Source organism: Brassica rapa, chromosome A09 (genome assembly GCF_000309985.2).
Source record: "Brassica rapa cultivar Chiifu-401-42 chromosome A09, CAAS_Brap_v3.01, whole genome shotgun sequence".
NCBI classification, from domain to species: Eukaryota; Viridiplantae; Streptophyta; class Magnoliopsida; order Brassicales; family Brassicaceae; genus Brassica; species Brassica rapa.
Genome location: NC_024803.2, coordinates 14,840,210 through 14,863,267, shown reverse-complemented (window position 1 = coordinate 14,863,267; position 23,058 = coordinate 14,840,210). Strand labels below are relative to the sequence as shown.

General features: G+C 37.8%; 2 protein-coding genes and 1 pseudogene across 2 annotated transcripts; 1 reads left to right on the top strand and 2 right to left on the bottom strand.

Moving 5' to 3' along the window:
* Nucleotides 1-1,030: 1,030 nt before the first annotated feature.
* Nucleotides 1,031-2,968, bottom strand: LOC103839558 (ATP synthase subunit delta', mitochondrial). The gene is made up of 2 exons (XM_009116061.3): nt 2,603-2,968; nt 1,031-1,645 (listed from the first exon to the last, which is right to left on the bottom strand). The coding sequence occupies exons 1-2, from the start codon at nt 2,867-2,869 to the stop codon at nt 1,301-1,303; spliced, it is 612 nt and encodes a 203-aa protein (XP_009114309.1). The 5' UTR covers nt 2,870-2,968; the 3' UTR covers nt 1,031-1,300.
* A 557-nt stretch (nt 2,969-3,525) lies between these two features.
* Nucleotides 3,526-11,582, bottom strand: LOC103839559 (annotated as a pseudogene).
* Nucleotides 11,583-21,675: 10,093 nt separating this feature from the next.
* Nucleotides 21,676-22,213, top strand: LOC103839560 (defensin-like protein 308). The gene is made up of 2 exons (XM_018654563.2): nt 21,676-21,833; nt 21,927-22,213. Exons 1-2 carry the CDS (start codon nt 21,788-21,790, stop codon nt 22,091-22,093), a joined length of 213 nt encoding a protein of 70 aa, XP_018510079.1. The 5' UTR covers nt 21,676-21,787; the 3' UTR covers nt 22,094-22,213.
* The last annotated feature ends 845 nt before the right edge of the window (nt 22,214-23,058 follow it).

Sequence of the window (23,058 nt, the reverse complement as noted above, 5' to 3'; positions counted from 1 at the left end):
TTGAAGTGCCCGTCGCTGTACTTTCCAGCTTAGAGATAAGGTTTTAAACTTTAATTTCTTGGTATTATATTAGGAGCAAGAATGTTTGCTCAGGCTAATCCAACCTAGGCTGGTCAATATTAAAGTCGGGTCTGGGTTGCCTTCGTTTTCTAGAGTTAAGGCTAAGTGGTTCTGTGGATAAGTCCCCAGTCAACCACCAATACAAGAAAAGAATCGGGTTTTGCAAGGTATATATGGTCCTGTCCAGTCCTCGCGCAATTGGTCCCACATGGACCGCGTTTGGTCTGATTCATATTTTGCTTGAGTCTAGATCGGGTTGGTCCACAATGACATAAATTGGTAAAGAATGGATGGGCTTTTTTTTTTTTTTGTAACACAAAGAATGGATGGGCAAATAGGTGAATATTGGCAAAGAGAAGGGAAGACGTTCTGGAAAACACATCTGAAGTAGGTTTGTTCATTGTGGAATCACTCTAAATTATGACAACAGAGCAAAAGTCCCAAAGCTCTCATTGTCTTTAAGACCAACATAGTCAGACCCACAGACCGTCTTTGGCTCATTTGATAAGGTTATCATCCGTATGTGTGCATCTTTCTTTCTTTTTCCTCTCACTCACATCTCATATATATTGTAAGTTTGTGTATGTAAATGGGCTTTTAAATTTAACTTGCTCAGTGTTTCAAAAAAAAAAAAAAATTTGAACTTGCTCATCTTCCACAAAACCAGTACTCTCAAAACTTGATTTGTTAATCATGGTACGAGTTGTTGTTCGATGTCTGAAAATGGTCGTTCAAAATCATAATATGTTTTTGTCACATCTGCAACCGTCTAATATTTTTGTAACGCTCTCTATCACTGAACGTGACGATCGATATTCTTTCACGTGTCACAGCTCATGCATTAGGCTTCGTCTTTTTTAGTTTTTTTGGGCCTCCTGTTTCTGAAATACACTCCCACATAACTTTCTCAACATTAGCTAACATATTTTCGTTAAATAATGCAGAAAAACGACAAGTTAAAAATAAAGAAGAAAACTTAAAACTGGTCCTTACATAAACTCGGAGACCATAAATAAATTCGGAAACTTTTAGTTAGTTTCTTAACACAAACAAGTAACAGAGAATATGAACACAAGAAACTACTTGTTGGTTTGTGCCTTCCACAAAATCATTTATTATTCAAACAAACTCAAACACAGTTAACAAGGAAAAATCATCCTTTGTTGTAATAAAAAAAAGGTACTTTCATTAATCATCTGTGAACCCAAATGATTTTGTTTTAACGAGAGAGAACCTTTGTTTAGCCTGAGAGAGCTGCGTTCATAGCACTGTGAACTTCGACGCCAATCTGTGCTTCTGCTTTCTCAAGATCCGTTGATGCAGAAGCAAGTTTCTGTGTGAACTCAGCTAAACCCTTTTGGACTTGGCTTGCGTCGATATTCTCAAGCGGCACGGCCTCAACCGCTATGATGTCAGCGACGGAGTTTGCGTGGAGAAACGCGAAACCACTGCTCACGAAGTATTTCTTTATGTCAGTACCTTCGTGAACGGACATGATACCGGGTTTCAGCTCAGCGATTGTTGGAACGTGTCCAGGCAAAACACCCATTTGTCCTGTTGTCGCGGGAATGATGACCATGTCGACCTTGAGGTAGACAAAGCGAAACCAATAAACTTTTAGTCATGATTGAATATAAACCAGAAAATAAATGACAAAAATCAAGAAGTAGGGGTTAGTTTAGGTTTAATATTGAACATATGGAGATTGTGATATTCAATTTGCAAAGAAAAAAAGATGATATAAGCTTTCAATGCAAGTAAGTCTGGGAAGATAAGATCCTTCAATGCATTCTACATGGAGAGAGAGATACCATAGCGAACAGCAAACTAATATTCATCTGTAAAATACTATACGAATAGATTACTACTTTCCAGGGGGATGGAACTCATGGAAATTACAGATATATTCAGTTTATACGTATCAGGTATGAATAGAAAATATACATTTTACACCATATATATTTACAGCCAGCACTTAGGTTATGTAAATGCCATGATAATGACCATGAATCTCACAGTTTCAAGACATGAATAGATCATAAACGAAACATAATTTTACTTTTTCAATCTCATTGTATCAGAAACTATAAAAACCAGAAAACACTTAAAGTTGGGATCATTACTAGGAATAGAAACAAAATAAATCTCTTATAAGAGTTGCAATGCAGATAACTTTAATGATCGATCGATCAACAAAGAGTTTCTAGGTAGTGCTCTTCAGTCCAGAAAATAAAATTAAATAAATCTAAACAAGCAACATTTTTTCTTTCTTAATCACAACTATCAAGTGCAGCTTTTTTTCTCTAGAAAATTTTCATTCCTACCGCAAAGATTAGCAAAAACCCTTAAATATATATCTGCGTCAGATCTAACCAAAAATCAAAGGCACATTTTTGATACATTACCCATTAATCAAATCCGAAATGCTGTGATCAGACTTTTCCACACATGAATCACCACAAACCAAAAGCCACACAACAATCCAGCATTCCAGATTCGTACTATTAGATCAAATCCTAGGAACGAAAATGGGAAGACTGACCTCTTTCCCGGAAAGCTCAGATGCGTAAGGGAGGACGAAATTGACGGTGAGCTTCGTCGGAATCGAAGAAGCAGTCGAAGGACGTGGCTTCATGAAGGAAGAAGGAGTCTGCGGCGGGTCCATGTTCGGCGCTACTTTCTTCCATGACTCCACGAAAGTCGAATCGACCGTCGACGGAAGCTCCGTTGAAAAGGCACGAGCCGTCACCGATTTGGAGGATGCGGCGGTGACGGATCGGGAGAGGAGGCGAGAAGCTTGTCTCAACATGGCGGCGATTTGGAGTCTCGGGGAATATTTGCAGATGAGACGAGAGAGAGAGAGAGAGAGAGTCGATCCTTGGGATTCTTTACAAAAAAAAATGCTGTAGCTCCTCTCAAGTGTTCTCGGAGTCTGAGGTTCACGCGCTTTAGTTGCGCGCGTGTTTGTTACTTCGGCTCACATAAACTAAGAAAGGCCTGGACAGTTAAGCCCACTTATTACCCATTTAACTTGGTCAATCTTGTGGTTGACATTGACCTTGTTTTTGTATGGATTGCAGGTCAATTAACTTTTGGTCGAGTAGATTTTCAGTTCATAGTGTAAATGGTCAAATATCCTTTTAGGTCACTTAGGGTATCTTCATCCCACTCCATAATTTACTAACAAAAAATAAAAAATCTTTCCATTTATGGAATAATCATTTTTTTTGTTTCTTCACTACTCCATTTTCCACTCTATTTTGCAGTAAATTATGGAGTGGAGATGAAACTGCTTAAATATATATATATATATATATATATCAGATGTTGTTGACTTGGTTATCTGAATCTTTCTAGATCGTTTATATTTTATATTGTTGACAGCAAAAGACAAGTATCAAATCTACAACTCTCAATCTTGATTCTTGAAACTTAGATCAGGTGTAGAATTCGGATTTGGTTGAATGTTTTGAATTGTTCTGCCTTTATACCTAAACTTTAACCTAACTTACATTTGATCGTATAATATACACTGAACTTTTCACGTACCAAACAAATAATAAATTTAACTTTCGGTTAGGGTTAAGAATTTGATCTCCATCTAAACTCTCTAGTTTATAAAACTAGCGTTTCGTCTAGCAAAACCCTTCTCCAGATAAACCACCTAACACTGAGAAGTGAGAACTACCTACTTGTACTTTTTAGCAGATTTACATGAAAAATAAAATACCATCTTTTCGTCGTCTTCCGTTATACGTCAAGCTCCAGATTCATATGCCCAGAACGTATCTGGATCGGGACAAAGAAGAGAAAAGTCTGATACTTCCAGATTCGCGACGTGCCAGTCAAGGAACCGCGCTTGTATCCACTTGAGTAACAAGAGCATTGCTGGTAATACCCACCACTTATCATCATCTCTGCCCAAATACATAAACCAAATTTTGTACTCAATATAATAAAGTGTTTTGGTGTTCCATAAACAAAAGCTTAAGATTAAAGACCGATTATGATCAAAAGTTCATCGTGTGGGGTGGTTAAAGAAGACACAAGAACAAAACATAAACACTATTTTTGTTACCTTATGGCGTTCCAGATGTTTGTCTTATCACTTGGATTGTCAGAGAAAAATACGGAATGAATGACACCACAAACGAAAGCTACAATCTGCAAAAATACTTGGGAATAAGAGACAACAGAGCGAGAACGAGGTCACGTTGTTTCTAAAAATGTGTATCAACTTACGACGTTGGTTAGAGATGTAGCGTTCCAAAGGGCGTAGACACGAGTAAGTGAAGCTCTTCTAATTTCTTTACTTAATAAAGCGTTAAGGCCAGCGGGGAATGGGCAAAGGAGAGCGAGAGGGAGAATCAGGAGGATAGCGAGAAAGGCTGCAAGAGCAAGCCAATAGAACTGAAGCAATGCAAGGATTGTAACTGAAAGATCGGCAAGAAGAAGGATGGAGATCAAACGTAGAAGAGTATTCTGCATAACATGAAAAAGATTCTGCTTATATTAGTACAAAACAAAAGGCAAAATCAGGAAAATAATGATTCAGGAGTGGTGATTATATGTAACCTGACGACCAACGGGTCGTGTATTGTTTAACAAGAGAGAAAACGGGTAAAGCAAGTCCCTCCTGTACTCCAGAGATTGTATTGAGATCTCGTTGATGAGGCCTCCGTTTATTCCACCATTGATTCTCTTCCGAGATAACCCATGCCCTGGTTGGATCAAGTTTTGCTGCAACTCGATAAGAGAATTGCTGGGACATGCAGAGCTGTTCCTGGAAAATGGAGTTACGATTACGCAGGTTGAGGAAGTGACAATAACTAGATGAGGTCAAAGAGAGGCAAAATCTTTCATGGCTCACCTAGGGGACTCGTCGTCACTTCTGCTGAATGAAATTGACTGGTTCACAGTGTTCAGAGGAAAATCACCAACAAAAACCAAGATACCAAGTTGGTAATATCCAGAAGCTGTTGCTTGAAACCATCCAAGCTCAATTCTTACTCCGTGGAATTCGAGTTGAGGATTCCCATGGCTGTTTACCCACCTAATGACAGGAAGTAACGCTGAACGAATTGATCCATGCCTCACAGTCCTAAGCTGTGCGTTTAAACCGGCAACAAAGCGGTGCCAAACACTTGGTGGGATGTGCTGGAATAGTGATTTGGAACTTTTAGGAGATTCTCTCAGAGGATAGATCTTGAAAGAAATAATATATATAGAGAGAAGTAAGCTAACCTGGCCAAGAAGATTTGCTAACAGTGCGTCACTATGAAGACTATAGGGTGACATATAACTTCCATCTCCACCAAAAAGTATGCACATTGGGAACCTTTTCTGTATAATAGAGACCATATCTACACGCTTCTCGTCACCGCCGAGAAAAAAATCTACGTATGCAACCATCAGATCCGGAGTGGCTCCAACCTGTGTTAACGTTGGATACATACAGTAAAACTGCAAAGTAAAAAAGGTAGCTAACTGTGAAGCAACAGGTATATTAGATAATAAGAAATCCGAACCTTCATGCCTTTGTATAGAGCTCTAGACCTGCATGAGCGGAGGCAAGAGTGGTCATATTGAGTTTTTACGTATTCTTGAAGGCGATGAATTTTTCTCCTGCGACGCCATTGTTTCCAAGACCAGGCGCAAGGATTTGCCAGAAATGATAAAATGCTGTGCACAGACCCTTCCCACCAATCATACGCCGCAGTAGAGTTGACCTCATCGATAAATCTGTTAAAAGCATCCTCGTACCTGCGAACAAGAAGTGTACAGTACAATGAGTGGAAGACATGCCTTGTAATGAAATGAGCCAAACCTCAAAGTCACATTGGTCAGCAAAGAGTAGGACTTAAGAAAACAGAATATGGATTAATGATATAGACAGTCATTACTTCGGGAAAGGTAAAGAGAGAGAGAAAACACGTAGTTGTTATAAATAAGTAGCACAAAAGAGACTGTCACTTAGCCAAGAGTTTTTAGCACAACCATTTCATTCACACACTCAATGGCATCCAATCGCAACAGAATTTGAACATGTCAAGTTATATCCTTACACCATCTCGATGATTGCATGGGGACGAGAACAGGGTAGATGCCAAGGCTCCCTGAAAGTGTTTGGACCCATGAAGTACATACGGTAAGCGTGGGTTTGTGTAACGTCAGATTTTGCGCCTCGGACCTATAATGATAAGACACAGGCCAGAGAGTTTGGTTGACTTCGTTGTCTTATAACAACAACAGAAGATTTGGGGACAAGACAATACTCGCAGCACCATACCTCAGAGAGTGACAGAAGATGAGGTAAACAATGAGTACTCTGGTGTTCGATGGAACTGGTACTATAGAAACTTGATCTTAGCAATCTGATACTTAACGTGCTTAGCAGCAGACCCAAGACTACCACAACACAACACAGAAGAAGAGCACATGGAAATGGCCCTCCAAATGTATAGACGAGATCTTCCAGAGGTGTATAGCAGTTTGGTAATCTGTACTTGTCAGACACACATTTGTAGGGACAAAAAGGTTCGCTAACTCCTCCTGCAGATTCACAGCTTCTACTATCAGAAGACTAATCAGGGAATGGAAGATAAGAGAACTATATAGATAATATACCTCGTACGTATACAAATTTTGCACGGCTTGGAAGATGCTCAGGTGGGCAGGGTGTACATAGACGTTTGTCAGAACCTTCAACATTCTTGAAAGTCCCAATGGGGCATTCCTGAAACAACACACAAAGCCATAAAATTTAGAAGTATCAAGCACAAGCAAACAAAGCAGAGATTTGCCATGATGGTAAAGGAACACTATTGGGCCTGTCTAAATTCTAATTTATCACACCGACTTGTAGCTGAAATTAAGGATAAGAAGAATTAAAAAAAGACTTGACCAGTGCGGAAGCAACTACAACATAATAAACCATAAGACTTACCAAGCAAAATGTACCATAGAGTCCCTTCGGACACTTTTTTCCAGTCATCGTTCCCTCTTCCCCAAAACGGCCTACATTGTCCCCTGCACCTCCTCTGAAGACATCACAGAGCAAGCAATTCAAAGCCAGTGTTTAAATTTCATGAAGATTAGTTTTGCATATTAAAAGGTCTGTCAGATTCAGAGTTCCAATATACGTTCCAAATTCGGCATAAAGAAAATAGTGCAGGCAGAGTTTCAAGCATCAAACACTAGGCATTATCCTCTCAAACCATGGCGAGCTATAGGACTAGGAATCAACTTATATATGCATGCCTTACCCTAGTAACTACAAAAGACCCACAAAGTAGCAAGCATGCAAGGGAAATAGCTTCACTTATCATGATAATGGTGCATACCTATTACTAATGGACCCCTTGACAGTCGCAACAGGAATATACTCATCACCAGTGTGTAACATGTCCCAGTGAAAATGAAGTCTTCCACCTCCACCCCCACCTCCCCCAAGAGGGCCCCCTCTGCCCCCTCTTACTGATAGAGATGAGTTCTTTGAGAGTTCAAGCATCTGAAGGAAAAGAAGAATCGTCCCACCAGATCCTCCACCAACTCCACCGACCAAAGATCTGTTACCGTTCGTTATCGGCTTTCCAAGGCTTTGGCCATCAGAGCTTAATGATCCACGTAGATTAAGCGTCAAAAGAGGAAAGTGGATGGAGCCAATTACTGAAAAGGTGGAAAACAAATTTGTATATGTGACATGACAGTGTCGGATGAGTAAACAGATAGTTCACAGTGCACTATTGTCTGGCAGCTCTCTTAGTTTAATAGAGAAATAGTACTGACCAATCATCCCTCCACCAATCACATTCCCATATGATTTATCTGGACTCTCAGCTCCGCTCCCTAACTCACAGGGAAAATCAGGATCGCCGTAGGTATGACCTCCATTGCACACTCTCCCATTGAAAATGCCCGATCCCCCTCGCCCTCCATGCCCAGCACCACTACCAGCCCCATTTGAATAAAGTCCTTTCCCCAGGCCACCACTGCAACCTGTCATAGCAATTTTTATGCATAGAATCAGAAACCAAATTAATCTTCTTGAATACAAAGACGTATTAAAAATTTTTAAGACATGGTGAGAATCCTGCTGTGGCGAAAGGGCAAACAGCTATAGGAATTTGCTGAGAAGGATAGAAGATTGAGTTTCGATGGTTTACGTACCAAATTCAGATGCACTGATCAAGCCTTCATCAGTAACTACTACCGTTCTTGCTCTATGAATTTGAATTATGCTTCCTTTAACAATACCACTCACAAGAATGTCCTCAACTCGACATATCTACACAATTAAAAGGTTGAAGAATGATCAAAATTTGGTTGGAAGCTACAAATAGAAGAACAGCTAATTAAGCAGTCAAGTCTGATTTTCCTCTAGGGGAGAAACACAGAAAGGACTAACGATGCCACAACCAGAGGCGTTACAGGATAATGGAAGTCACAATTGTTTGGCTTATCTTAGCAAAAAGTTTCAATCAGCCTGATAATTAATTAATAGTAGATTATTTACTTGTGCAACTACCTAGTAAGTAGTAAAAGGTCTGCCTAACAGATAATTTTGGATCATCAAGATACTTCTTTACTAAACTTACCTGAAGGGAAAATGATAGTGTATAATTGACATGGCAATCATCTGGCGGACTTATCAAGTCTACTGGGCATGTCTTGCTCTCACAAAGGGCATGAGTAACCCTGTAAAAAAAGAAAGGGATTTTCTATCACAAGCGTTTCAGTTACTAAGTCCAGCACTAACTACATTCCCAAAAATAATGTAAACGTATAGGAAGTAGTACTCACGCGTTTTTGCTTTCGTCGTCGTCAAGTGGTGCCTGAAGTATAGAACCTGGTCCAACCTGTAAAATTTAAGGAACTATTAAAAAAAAAGCGCTTTGCATACTCCACCGATACTGTCTAAGTGAGTGTTTGTAACAGAGACGAAAATGATCTCATAATAGCATACATGATCATGATAGATATAAAAAAAAATCAACAGAAGTTGGATGACATAATCATGTTAAAACAACAAAGTCTTACAGTTACGTTGTAAAACTGAGATAAGGAAAGTCTCTGCCCTTTAATTGCATCTCCAGGACCGGTGAGCATCAACATTCCTTGACCATATACACCCAAGTTCGCATTAGAAGTAATGATGGAATTTTCCTACAACAAGAAGAAATCAAACCTGGCCTCTAATCAAACCAACGGAAGAAAAAGGGACAAGATAAGATTTACAAGTATACCGTTAGAACTGCAAGGTTGCGAACTTCGAGTACAGAGGAAGGCACTGCAGGGTTTCCTTCGCCATCAATTTTAATTACAGAATTCAACATGAGCAGTATCTTCGTAACAAGTCGTAATGCACCGTAAACCTTCATTTAAGGACAAAACAACTTTAACAAAACATACTGAAAAGAAAGACAGTAAAAGAGACATAAGATTGTTACTGAGAATGGTCAGGAACAATAACCTGCCTTTATCACGGAGTTACTCATTAAAAGCTCTTCTGCAACAAGCTCAAATTCTGAATCTGGAAAATTTGATAACCCAAAGACAATGCTGCTTCCCCGATAAAGACTGATTTGACCTCTGATCTTCATAACCAGAAAAGAACATTTAGGATCATAACAAATACATTGGATTAAAAAAGTGTAAGCGGATCACAAAAGTTCAAGGCAGAAAAGATGATTCAAGACATTATCGGAGAAAATAAGACATTCAAGAAATTAACTGACCTGCATCCTGGTCCAAAGCAACGGAACCAAAACTTTAGCATGATTATCTACATAGATGTTTGACCACGGAGGCCTCGTAGGAAAATCGAGCAAAGGAGTTTCAGTCTCTGTAGTCATGTTATCATTCCCAACCCTTAAACTCGACAATTCTGCATTAAAGTACGTTCCAGCTGCTCCAGCATTTTTGGGGCACCCGATACTTGCACCACCTGCAGTAAACAGAGCCAAATAATTTAAAATGCATAACATATTCAACACACACCCTATATCAGCAGAAAACAAAAAAGGACATAAACTTTTTCCCATAATAGGGAAGCCGGAAACAATTTTCAGAAGGGCTTAAAACTACTTGAAAACACAAGCCTGTAGAAGACCTATGTCAATTGCATGAGCGTTAAAAGGTAGCAAAAGAGAAATACAAACCATGCACAAGAACTCTGACATCTTGAATGCTGTAACAGTCAAGGGAGATCCTTCCTCCACCACCTCCACCCCATCCCCTCCCACCTGATGCAGATATTTTACCGTAACCCTTCCTACAAATCCAAATGTTACCATCCAATATCAAGATCAATTTCAAAGTATACCAAAACAATTGTTACAGTCAGGTAAGATATACTTCATGATTGAGATAAGACTCAAATGAACTCACAGCTTAACCGCACGAATACATATACTTCCTCCAGATCCTCCACCACCAGCCTCTCCACTATCACCACCATCAGCAGAAACGGAACCATTCAACAGCATCGTATCCTCCAATATTACCCTAACACGACCTCCGCCTTCACCTCCTGCGTTTAACTTAACACCTCCCTCGCTCCCATAGCTCCACGGATCATCCAAACTCGACCAGGAATAAACATCACCACCCCAATAAGCCGATACATTGCTCTTCACACACGAAGCACCTCTCCCACCATATCCTCCACCCGCACCATCTCCACCGACAGGTGTCCCGCTAGTCTGAGAAGGCGGCGGTCCAGCCAACGCCGTCGTGTAGATGGATGAATTGCTCTCCATGGTTAGATTGATAGCGGAGAGAACAACGGAACCGGCGACGATCTTCGCCGATTGGGTGACGTGGATGGTTCCGGAGACGTTGAAAGCGATCGTACATCCTTTTACAGGGCAATTACTAAGACGTGTGATAGTATGATGAGATTCCCCGTCCCGTATACGTAAGTATCGGAATCGAAACGGTGATTTGAGTTCAGTGTGCATGTGGTGTTCAACGATCCAACGCCGCCAAGGTCCTGACACGTCACTGAGGTGAAATTGCGAGGTAGTGCCACGGTGGAGTGTGGTAAGCTAAGGCATGGCGTTAGTAACAAAAGGACGCACGAGAGCACGAGTTCGAGCATCACCACAAGGGAATCGAGTATCAGTCGCACACACTAGCCCAGAGAAACAGAAAATATAGTAAACGGCATCGTTTCGATTCCGTTAAGGTTCGTAGTAATCCTAATTCGCAGCTATCTCCGAAAACAAACAGTCTCGATTTCTGCGAGTGATTCTTCTTCTGCAACAAGAAGTAACAATCGCGTGAGGGATTTTGAGAAACCTATTGAAGAGGAAAGCAATCCGCTAATTAGAGAAGAGAGAGTTGATGAAACCTGATTTCGAAGAAAGAAGAGATTATGGAGGTTTTCCCCGAGAGAGTCAAGAGATAATAGTCTCTTTCTGTGTTCACTGGGCTTTACTTTTCTTTTCTTTTCTTTTCTTTCAGCGTCTGCGAAGGAGAGAGAGACTGTTATGGAGATGAAGTTTACGCATATATTATAGTCTAATCTACAGCTGTAAGTCCGCATCTTAAAAAAAATAAATATTTACCTTTTTTTTCTTCGGGTTGCTTTATTCATTTTTTGATAACTTAAGGTAAATCAGGTAAATCAAATCTGTTTATGATTGTTGATTTATTTATGTCCATATAAATCACAACTTTCAGTAGGGAGATTATATTAATGACGGAGACTACGACACTGATCAACATCTCTTCCATGAATTACGAAACTGCCATCATGAGTTTGCCTGAATGATGCACAACCGTTAACGCAAAAATTTTCTTCTTCTTTTTTGATGCACCTTTTTCTTTTGTCCATCACTAATAAAATATTAGAGACGGTCAAGATAATACACAAAAGAAAACAAATTATAGATTGATGTTTCAGTTTAAACAAAAGAGGCGAGCTTAATCGATCAGCTCTTGTCAATATTCTGACGTAGGACTCCTATGAAGTCAGAAAATATAATATAAAATGTGTCGCAGCTCAGATAATTTTGGCATGTTCTAGTTGAGGTGTGACAAAAGCCAATACCAACGGATATGAGAGATAGTTGGGAGAAAATTGAAAGATTGATTTAGAAGGCCCAACTGGATTCTGAATCTAGTGACTGGTGGAGCAGGTATAAAAGCTCACGGCATCTTGCATTTCCATACGTTTATTTTCTAAATTCCAGCCCGTGAGAGATCGTCCCTTCCAAAAATTTATTCGATTTAACGCTAAAACTTAAACCTAATGATGATGACATAGCCAACAAACACATGAGAGCGTTTCTTGTCTGTTTCAGGTCAAACCGAAAACAAATGGAGCGTTTCGAGTCGGTCTTTTTAAAATATTTAAGCTTCTAGGACCAATTGGGTCCCGACAAAGTACTTCTTAAAAAAGGCCTCTCATGACGCGTTGACACATGTACAAGGTCACAAGGAACATAATGTCTAGCGAATCACTGATTCAAATAAGCACTACGCGAAAATATATATTTTTAAAATAATTTAAACAAAGAGCATTTAGTAATCATAACAATGTCACCAGACACAACCATCAGTCTTTAAGTACCGGTAGCTTCAGATAACTGATTGCAATAACAATAAGAGGAGGAGATTATAATATTACTTAGGTACCAATACTTCTCCCAAAGTTACTTAGGTATATGTATCTCTGCACTATCATCGCATGTTGTTCTGCTTTAAGCGCAGACAGGCACGTATCTTGCATGCACCCGAAAGCCACCAGATGTTCTTTTTGGAGCCATGATAGCACGATACCAAGCTGCTGAATTTGCAAAAGGGGTTTACTGTTTACAAATCCACTGCATATTTGCATTTAATTTTAATTTGCCTTTTGTCATCTTTAGCCATTGTAAGGAAGTTGTAGGTTTTGTGAACTTTAGGAGGTTGAGATTGCTGTGAGCCTGAATGTTATAGTGACTGTGTGTAGTGTGACAAATCAAAGACTGCGAGTAGAGTGAGTTTGGGAGACCCTGACCCTGAGCGACAAGAGTCATTAGCATATTTTGACCAGAAACATGTGCACATAGATAAAAATGGTGAACACTAACTAGTAAGGCCTCAATTGTTTGTCTGAGTTTGCGTTAATATTAAATGTGTATTTTCTCTAGATGAACCCACAACCTTCACCATCTTAGAGAATACCTTTTCTTTTGTTGATTGTGAACATTAATGCAACCGAACGAACAAGGATTAGGATTTGTTCACACCAAAAGGACAAACCTGAGACTGGAGATTAGGATTGTTCACACCAAAATAATTCTATTATCCATCATCCTGGGATTCGCCAGTAAAACCAGCTTGGGTGAAAAGACATTGTGCTCACATATATTCCTGCATAAGCAATAAAAGGCTCAGAAGAAGGTGTAAGTAAAAAAAAAGTGTTAAAAGGTATGGCCAGGTGAAACACACCTGAGACATGAAATCATTACTCCCACTGAAACGAGAATAACCGCCTTGAGAATTCTGGTCCATAAAGTTTCCAGGAAACGCTCCACGGGCTCCTTGTGTGGCATAATCAACAGCATATCCACCCTGCGAGACATACCAATAAACAATACATGGTAACAATTATAACCCATCGAAAAAAGCTTTCAAAACGTATTAACTAACTTTGCAGCACATAGTTATTGATTTGTCCCAACCCCTTAACGTAGGAGAGGTTTGAAGTTTCCAAAATAGTCCAATATCCAAAGTATGTCATGTCTAATCACGAAAGCAGGCAGAAGAGAAACCAAACCTTTCTTGGCGACTGAAATTGTACCATGCTCTCCTTTAAATTATTAAGAGGTCCTTCAACCAAGCACCCATATTCCTGTTGATATAAGGGAAACAAACAAAAAGTTCAAGCTTGTATCATAAAATCATTCATATTACTCAATAAATTCCGGAATAAAAAAATGATAACATCCCAAAGCCTCAGAAAGAACGATTGCAACGACGGAGTCGCAGCAGAAAGTGACAATAACAATTTCGTAAAAGACCGCAATTTCTTCTTCTTTTTTAATAAAAAACGTGTACCATGTAATATGCCAGGAACCTGTTCCAGAGCGGCTGTTTACTAAGAACCTTTGGGTTTCTAAGAATAACATTCCCGTAATGAGCACGTGTAAGTGCAAACATTAAGCCTCTTGTGGATCACTAAGGAATCCAATGCCCTGAAAACCATAAAATCAGCAGTTACCAGTCAAATCCAATAATTCTCAGGAGCAATGTACAACAGAGAGAGCACCAACAAACCTGATGCTCGTTACTTCTCACGCAGGACAATATGATGTAATCTTTTTCTCTTCCCTGGAAAGCATCAACACTGGAAACCTGTAAATTCGAGAGCTTGTTAAGTAAATGACAAAATCAAATAAAGCTTTTCGAATCCAACTTTGACAATACTACCTCAATTTCCTTGTAAAGTTGTTGTAGGAGAGAACCATTTCTTGCCATATAATTAACAATGCATCCCCTCTGTCCCACGTAATGAGTTATCACTCCAATCTGGTAACAATGCGCATAACTCATTACGTCAACAGATGCCAAAATAATTTACTAGACCAAGTGAAAACCCTAGTACACTCACCTGACTGGGGACAACTACACTATTTAAGAAAGCGGTCACAAGTTTCTCCACATTAGCAGCCTCAGTTCTAATTAGATATGATGTTCCACTAGCACTGATCTCCTCTTTCCCCAGCTGCACATTGAAAGACAAGATAAAGGGATCACATTTGCTTTAATGGGGTTTAGGATGGTGGAGGCTGTGGCTTTAGTAGACCATGTTTTTAAAGGTTATAAACTACTTCAAATGCGAAGTTTGATACCTGTACATAGAAAAACATTGGTTGATTAGGCACAGGCCACGGAAATTTAGTCCCTTGCCTTTCAATAATTGTAACTCCATTACATAGTGTTCCTTCATAGAAGCTATTAGATGGAAACTCGGACAAAGCTGGATGCATACGATATTGAACCTGAAATCAAGAATATGACAACACTGATTGCAAGGTCCTAATGGTAACAAACCTCATATCTTATATTCCTCAGTCTCATAAATTTCTTATAAACAAATAAAATTCCAGTATAAGTGGTAAAATCTGCTAAAAGATTAAAATAGTACCTGCAAGCTAATTGGTTTAATGCCAAGCTGACAATGATCACCAACAAGAACAACCTAGTGCAAAAAACTTTCTGTAAGTAATCGATAATAATTAACTGTAACAAACCAGCTTGTTTCAAATATTTTTTGAGTCAAATGAGTCGCAAGGATAACTAGGATATGCTGGCTTGTTCCTTTATTTTAGGATAGATAGTCATGGGCAGTTACCTAACCGTGATCTTTCATAGCAGAAGCACCGAGACAAGATTGAACAGGTGGACTGTGCTTACCGGTGTTACTATCTTTATGCTCGAGTTTGCTACACTCATGGTCGGGTTCACTACCGTCCTGTTAGGAGTCAGTAACCTCATGTCTTCCTGCTGTTCTTTTGAGTTCTAGTGGGGAAGTCAATTCTTTAGAGAGATATATGGGACATAGTTGATACATCGAATACATCTCCGGACTCTTGTGTTATCAATGTCAAGCCTATGCTGAGACGTACAAACACCAGAGCCGTACAAGCCAAATTATTTTGTATTTATTTCAAGCTTAGTATTGGATGAAGAGATGGTTTCATTGTATTACAAGATGATGGAAGTACCAAAAGCATTATGTTTGCAACGAAATATCATGAAGCTTATGATGCAAAGAAGAAGAAGTTGGGATCACAAGATACTGAAGAAGGACTAAACCGTTCGAAGTATACTTTGGCTTGAGGCAGATTTGGGATGAAACACCCAGAGCAAAACATTGACGTGGCCAATGTTCAGAGAATTACATGAAGGATTTGGTAGCAAGCTATTTGGAGATGAACGCGATGAGTTGTTGGTCGAGAGTCAAGAATTACTTCAGAGAGGTGAGATCGAGTTGGACAGATCTCAAGAGTTCATGAAGTAGAATTTTCTACACAAGATATGGGACAGATTGAAGATTCAGTTTACGGAGTTGGTACAGTGGGATGTTTCCGCCAGGAGGTTCAGGTTGAGTTAATCATATACAACAATTTCAGCATCAAGATATGTGGTCGAGTGAATTTCATTCATCGATTATGGTTTGGAGAATAAGCCAAAGATCAGATCGAAAATATTTGGGAACTTAGCCAAGAATTTTGTAGTAGATAAAAGACCATGGACTCTCAGAGCTTCGAGGAGATGTTAGAGTATGATGCGAATACTAAAGAAGTTATTGCTGAAGAAGTTCACCAAATTCTGCAGACCGTTTAATTCCAAACCAGTGAAGATCGAAGATTATTTTAAATTAGTGGATTAAGTCGCTGGGATGATTTTGGGTGTACGTTTCATCAGATCAAGATCGAGGAGGCTGAGTTGTTATGGTGGTGACATGCCAGGACAGCATAGTCGGGATCATCCAAGTGCGAGAAATTCTTGATTATTTGCATCAATGCGCTTGAGTGATTCCCTTGTGAAGAGTAAGGATGATTATTTTACCCTTGCCCATAAAGTTACCCGGTTCCTTTACCTATACCTAGGGTACCAGTAGTTGGACTTGTTCACGCTTCCTTACCATTAGTCTTGATCCAAGTGTTAGGCTATTTGGGTAGAGCCTACACTTTATGGTTGTCTGGACCGTCAAAACCCCTGAAAAGTTCAATCACAGGTTTGCTTCTTATCCCATTGTGTGTTGTGTGCATTTTTAAAATTTTATTAATGATTGAAATAAAAAAAAAAACTTATGTGACTTGTGATCAAGGTGTCGTAAGAGACCTTGCATATGAATGGAATTCTCCGCCCATATTGTGTTTGATTCGGGAACAACACATGGTTGTAGTTCCTGGGCGATGTCATAGTATTAGAGAGGATTCACTTTTGTGAATTCAAGTCTACCGTTCTTATTTGGAAGTACGGGCTGCCAGTTAAAGTTATGGTATGCCTTCCCCATTCCATAGTACTTCCGTTAGAGCGATATGTTTCTATCTAGAATGAGATTGACTATCTAGTTACCGAGCTCAATTAGGGTATTAAGGAAAGAAGTCTTTTGAAGAGAACCAGTTATTGTTGGCCTACAATGGTATACTACTAAGTGTTCGAGTATCACTCAAATCAGTCTGGCGTGTTGAAGAACTTTTGGGAAAAGGTAAAGAAGTGTACTCTAGTAACTTGATCGTTTAAAAAGTAGAAGATGAAAAGGAGCAGAGTAGAAGACAGTCTCATAATCAGGGAAGATGAAGATGTGTTTAAGGCATTGAAAGGATGGTCGACATCTAAAAAAGTAACATGTTCAGTATTCTTGTTGAACATGAATTCACTGCAATAGCCTAGGGATTTCACCAATTGGTTCTTGTCGAGTTCTAGTAGTAGTTCGAAGATTATGAAGAGCATTTCAGATAGATTAGAAGTGTAACGAATACTGTAAGTGAAATCATTCTTGGAATGGGTGAGTGTGTTTATTTGAGAGTAGCACCCCTTGTCTGAATCATGTTGGCGTGATTGATCGTGCATGTTCTTGTTTGATTGTTGCACGGTTAATCAAGTTAACATTGACTAGACAGGAGATGTAACATTCACGTATGGCACATCACCTCACGTTTCAAATTTCATGTTGTTGTTATGGGGGAGAGCCAAATATAAAAGGTTGAGAAGTGATAGTCTACAGATACAAGATTGTTAGAAAAAGTATGCAGACCGCAGTTGACAAGAGTTGTACAGAGTAAAAAATTTGGTTATCTTGAAAGTGGCTGCTCAGAAAAGAAAGGATAGGTTAGGGGAATCAAGGGATCGACCATGAGTTGTTTGGATATGGGAAGATTAAGAAAAGGTAAGAGCTAATATCCAGAATTCCTTTCAGAGACTATTCAGTAAAGAGTGTACAGCTACGTTTTCAGAATTCGGGGACGAATTCTTTTGAGGGGGGAAGAATGTAATAACCCTCACGAGCAGATATAATTTTGGTCGAGAAAATTCTTTAAGATCAGTTTGAAGATTGATCGATCAGAATTTAAATAAAAATCGACACGGTGAATTAATCTCGACGGGGCTGTCTTTTGGTCGAAAAACCATCTCTTGATGGTTCTGGTCGAGTGTTAATTATTATTGTCGATTTTTATTCATGCTGGGTGATTTTATTCAGAGCAGGACGAGATTCGAATGATGAAAAATATTTAGTCGAAACAGTCCGAAAAATATCGACAAAACTCTAAAAATTATTTCTGAACAGTCACATGTCTTGCACCTTCTAGCCTACTTGCTTCCTCAGTAATTAGGTCACATGACATGCACCTACTTGCTTACCTGCTTGCTCATTAGAATTCACATGCTGGTCACAAGCTGTTTGCTTCAGCTGCTTGTATCTTTCTTCATGGAAGGGAAATGTTCAGCTGCTTGTGCTGCTTGGTGTGCTGAAGCATGTCACCAGCTGTCTAACCTCAGCTTTGTCTTTTGTGGGAGCAAACCCTCATCTGAAGCAACTCCTTATGATATAAAATACCCTCTTCTCTCCTCTGGACGTCCTGTTACTGCAAGAAAAACCAGAGAAAAATTCAGAGAGAAAGAGAGAAAGAAGAGAGAAAAATCTGTGAGAAAAACTAGTTGAAAAATTCAGAAAAAAATTCAGAGAAGAGAATTGAGCATGGACGAACCTTTCTCACCATCCTGTGACTTTAATCAGTGTGTTCTGGCGTGGTTAAGAGCTGAAGGTTTGGTGTTCAAGAGTTTAGAATCACCCAAGTTCTTTAGCCTTGGATTTTATCGGTAAGAACATATGGGTTTGATGAGATCAGTTTTGCTTGAGCTTCAGTTCTTTTTAGGTAACCAAAATGATTTGGTCTGTTTCTGATCTTGAACCTATCATGGGTATCTTGTCCTGATCAGGTTAGACGTGTGTTCAGATTGAAGTTTATATCAACCAAGTTCATCTTAAACCTTGAGGAAATCGTTAAGCCATAGCTACTAGTTCAGAGAAGTTTTGTTTGGAACAAGTGGAATGATTTGTTAAGCTTCCTGTCCAGATTAGTTTTTAAACCTGTATTTGGATTGATCTTGGTTCAGTTATGTCCCTTAGATATTTTTTTAAAGGCTTAGCTGAACTGAATTATCCTTCAACCAAACTGAACTGCTTTGAACTAAGCTGAGTAGAGTTTCTGTTGGAATCAACCTGACTGATCTTGTATCCACACATTCTGAATCAGGAGTGAAATGGAGTGTTATTAGTTGAGCTCGAGTCTAGTCTTCCCTAGCCAATCTCATGGAATCAAAGGTGAGTCTAGAAAGATGATTGATGAGTAGTGAATGAATATTTCTTGATTGAACGTACTGATTGTAGATGATTCATAGGCTTTGTCCCTTGATCAATATTGAATTGGTAAGGTGTTTACTTAGTGTAAACACTTATTAAATATTTATGAATGATCATAGTTTACTCCAAACCTTAGTACTTGTTCTCAAATACTAATACATATGTATAGTATTAAATATAATTAAGTATAGAAATATTAATCATTTGAAGTCTTATTATAAACCTGTCTTCTAAAATATTCCCGTATGAATGATGATTACCGTAAATTGGTCCTGCGATATGGAACAAGGTCACGAAGACACGATGATGGGGTCGCACCCTGGAGGACGTGTAACTGCATGCAGCGTTAGATGTTCAATTTTTGAATATCTGATGGCGATGATGGTGATGCTAACTCGCTAGACTCGTTTAGCCTTTGTGGTTTCTCGGGTCTGGTATATATATATATATATATATATATGATTATATGAATGATATGAGAGACGGGAATAGGAAGTGAGGTATATGATTAGATTCACAATGATGGAAGTATAGACCTTAAATATGTATTTTTATTAGTTATGGAATATATTTTCACTGCATACAAATGAAGTTGATTACTTGAGATATTATTGATATATGTTGGGGTGCGGGACTAGGCTCACTGAATAAACTAGTTACTCACGACTCATTTGTGATGCAGGTAACCAATAGGCAGGAGACCTTACTCTAGGACGGGAAGAAACAACATTAGCCAGCGGTAGTTTTATTATCCTTGCAAAGTCATTTTGATATATCTTATGTATAAGATTTGTTGACCGCCGAAAACCTCGAGGTTAATTTATAACAAATTTTGTAAGATGCTTTTGAATGATATATAAAGAGTGTTTTTAAAGTACGGGTTCCATATGATATTAGTCCTTGTCCAGACGAACTAACTATCGGGTATTGCTTTTTTTCGGGTTGAAAAGCCTAGAGTGATATCTGATAGGAGCGTTGGTGTTCTTTGGTTGTTGGTCTAAGGCGATCAGAAGTATTCTGAGAACCTCAGATCAACCATCGAAGAACATCAACCGTGTCATTTCCGGTCAACTACGATCGGGGGTGTCACAAACATTATCAGCCCAAATAAATGTAAGACAAAGCCCAGTTGAAAACCATAAAAATCCAAATATAACAAACGTAAATAACACAAAACGCAAGTCCAGTTGGTGGATTCAGATTCTGTAGCGAACAAAGCCCATCAGATTTTAATAAAATGAAGTGATGCGTTTTGGTTAAGCGGTACACGTGTCATGACCAGAAGACTTGAATTTCTGACCTGTCTGCTGAGGTGGACAGCCTAAGAGTGAAACAAAGTGTACTTTATATAATTAGATATATATGAATCTTACTCCCAATGTTTTCTAAAACATATAAGTTGGCGTTCTATGACACACTGCTTATTTGTTCTAAAAAATTGAATTCAAAATTTTTTTTGTTTATTATTATTTTTTTTTATTATTTTTTTTTGTTTTGTCCCTTCCAAAAAATGATGAAAATGTTAAAAATTAAACTTTTTTTTAATAAAGATGCTGATGACGACAACGACATTGATGATGATATGTGGAAATGATCAATATATAATCTGAAAGAAAATAAAAACTGTTAAGGATATATTGATTTCTATGTGGACTAAAAATAAATTAACATAGAAAAAAATTAACCCCTTTGACTAAAAATAAAGAATACAACTGTCAATTACATTCAACATATGTTATTTATAGTCAACAACTGTTAATTACATTCAACATTTGTTAGTTACATTCAACAACAGTTATCTCTTATTAGTTTGAATGGTTAGTTGTATAAACATTAACCCATTTGACTAAAAATAAAGAATACAACTGTCAATTACATTCAACATATGTTATTTATAGTCAACAAATGTTAATTACATTCAACATTTGTTAGTTACATTCAACAGATGTTGTTACATACAACAACAATTATTTTTTATTGGTTTGAATGGTTAGTTGGATAAACATTAACCCCTTTGACTATAAATAAAGAATACAACTGTCAATTATAGTCAACATATGTTATTCATAGTCAACAACTGTTAATTACATTCAACATTTGTTAGTTACATTCAACAGATGTTGTTACATGCAACAACAGTTATCTCTTCTTGGTTTGAATGGTTAGTTGGATATAGATGACCCACGAAAAATAAATATAAAATATACATGGTTACTAATAAATTAAAACATAAACTATAATAAATTTTCATTAATAACATCAAAAGTTTTCTACTATAAATTAGTCTATGGTGTCAATTCAATAACTCAAAAACTTTTGTTGTAAACATTTTTGTGAATCCAAAGAAGAAAAAAAACCATGAAGGCCTCAATTTTCTTCATCGTTGCATTGCTTATTCTCTCATGTAAGTTACTCCATATTTTAAACTATGAGATTCAATTATGAAGCATATATATAAATTTATTTAAATCTTTATATATGCATGATTTAATTATAGGTTCATCATCAATGATAATGGGAAACTCTCACGAAGACCATTGCCATGACTATCAAGATTGTGAAATATGGTGCAAACAATATGTTCCTGAACCTAAATGTATTAACCACATTTGCAATTGTAGACCTCCACCTTTGACCTCTCGAAGGGCTCTCAATATATTTTGATTCTTCCATCTGGATTATCAAATATGATGATGACTTTCTACATGCAAGCATCAAAATAAATATTTTTCTATTGTTTTACTTCAGTATGTGGTAATAAAATAATATTTTTATTTTTTAATATCTGAAGTCAGTGTTTATATCTTCATATATGAACAAACCCAATTTTGACCCCATTTCCATTAAACAAATCAATGGGGCCGAGATTTTAGAAAAGATTTAGCGACCACAAATTTAATTTATTGTTTTTAAGTATGCAGTAACATATGTAATTTTTAGAAGAATTAGTGAAATGTTAGGACCACTCTAAATATAAAAACATAAATTTAAATATCATAAAATTAAATAATCGTGTTAGCTAGTTCTGGATTCAAAATTAAATAATTGTGAACTATTTAGGACCTCAATTTTTTTATTTCATGTTTCATCCCGAATATTTCATATGAATCACAGTCGCAGTTAACCCAAAGAGTGCAAAAAATATATATGATGAACATTCAGAGCCGGTCCAGAGTATAAGCCCATCAAACATATGTTTTATGATCGGTATCCTTAAATACATTTTAGAAGCCATTTTGATAAAAGATTGGTTGGTTCAGTTGGCTTTAAGCTAGTCATATTGTGCAAAGGCTCGATTCTTCCACCATTCTAATTTTACCGGTGATATATTAGAGATAATTTTTTTTATTTTTGCTTCTAAACCCAAAATTATTAGGTCCAGCCTTTGAACACTATTATATATATTTGTATTTTTGGAATAATTATTATATACATTGCCTATAGTGTTTATCATATATCACTACAAATAAAACAGATTCAATTTTTATCTACTTACAAAGAGTTTAGGCTGGACCATTACATTTATTTAATTTCTATTATTTCTCCTACAACTAACTTAGTTATTGTTAAATATTTGTCATATCTAACTTATTCTTTTAATATTTTGAATTAAAATATATAACAAGATA

Excerpts from the sequence above, each read along its gene's own strand:
- LOC103839558 (XM_009116061.3), bottom strand. The coding sequence starts at position 2,869 with ATGTTGAGACAAGCTTCTCGCCTCCTCTCCCGATCCGTCACCGCCGCA. Across the intron at positions 1,646-2,602 it reads CTGAGCTTTCCGGGAAAGAG|GTCGACATGGTCATCATTCC; the intron begins GTCAGTCTTCCC and ends GTCTACCTCAAG.
- LOC103839560 (XM_018654563.2), top strand. The coding sequence starts at position 21,788 with ATGAAGGCCTCAATTTTCTTCATCGTTGCATTGCTTATTCTCTCAT. Across the intron at positions 21,834-21,926 it reads TGCATTGCTTATTCTCTCAT|GTTCATCATCAATGATAATG; the intron begins GTAAGTTACTCC and ends ATTTAATTATAG.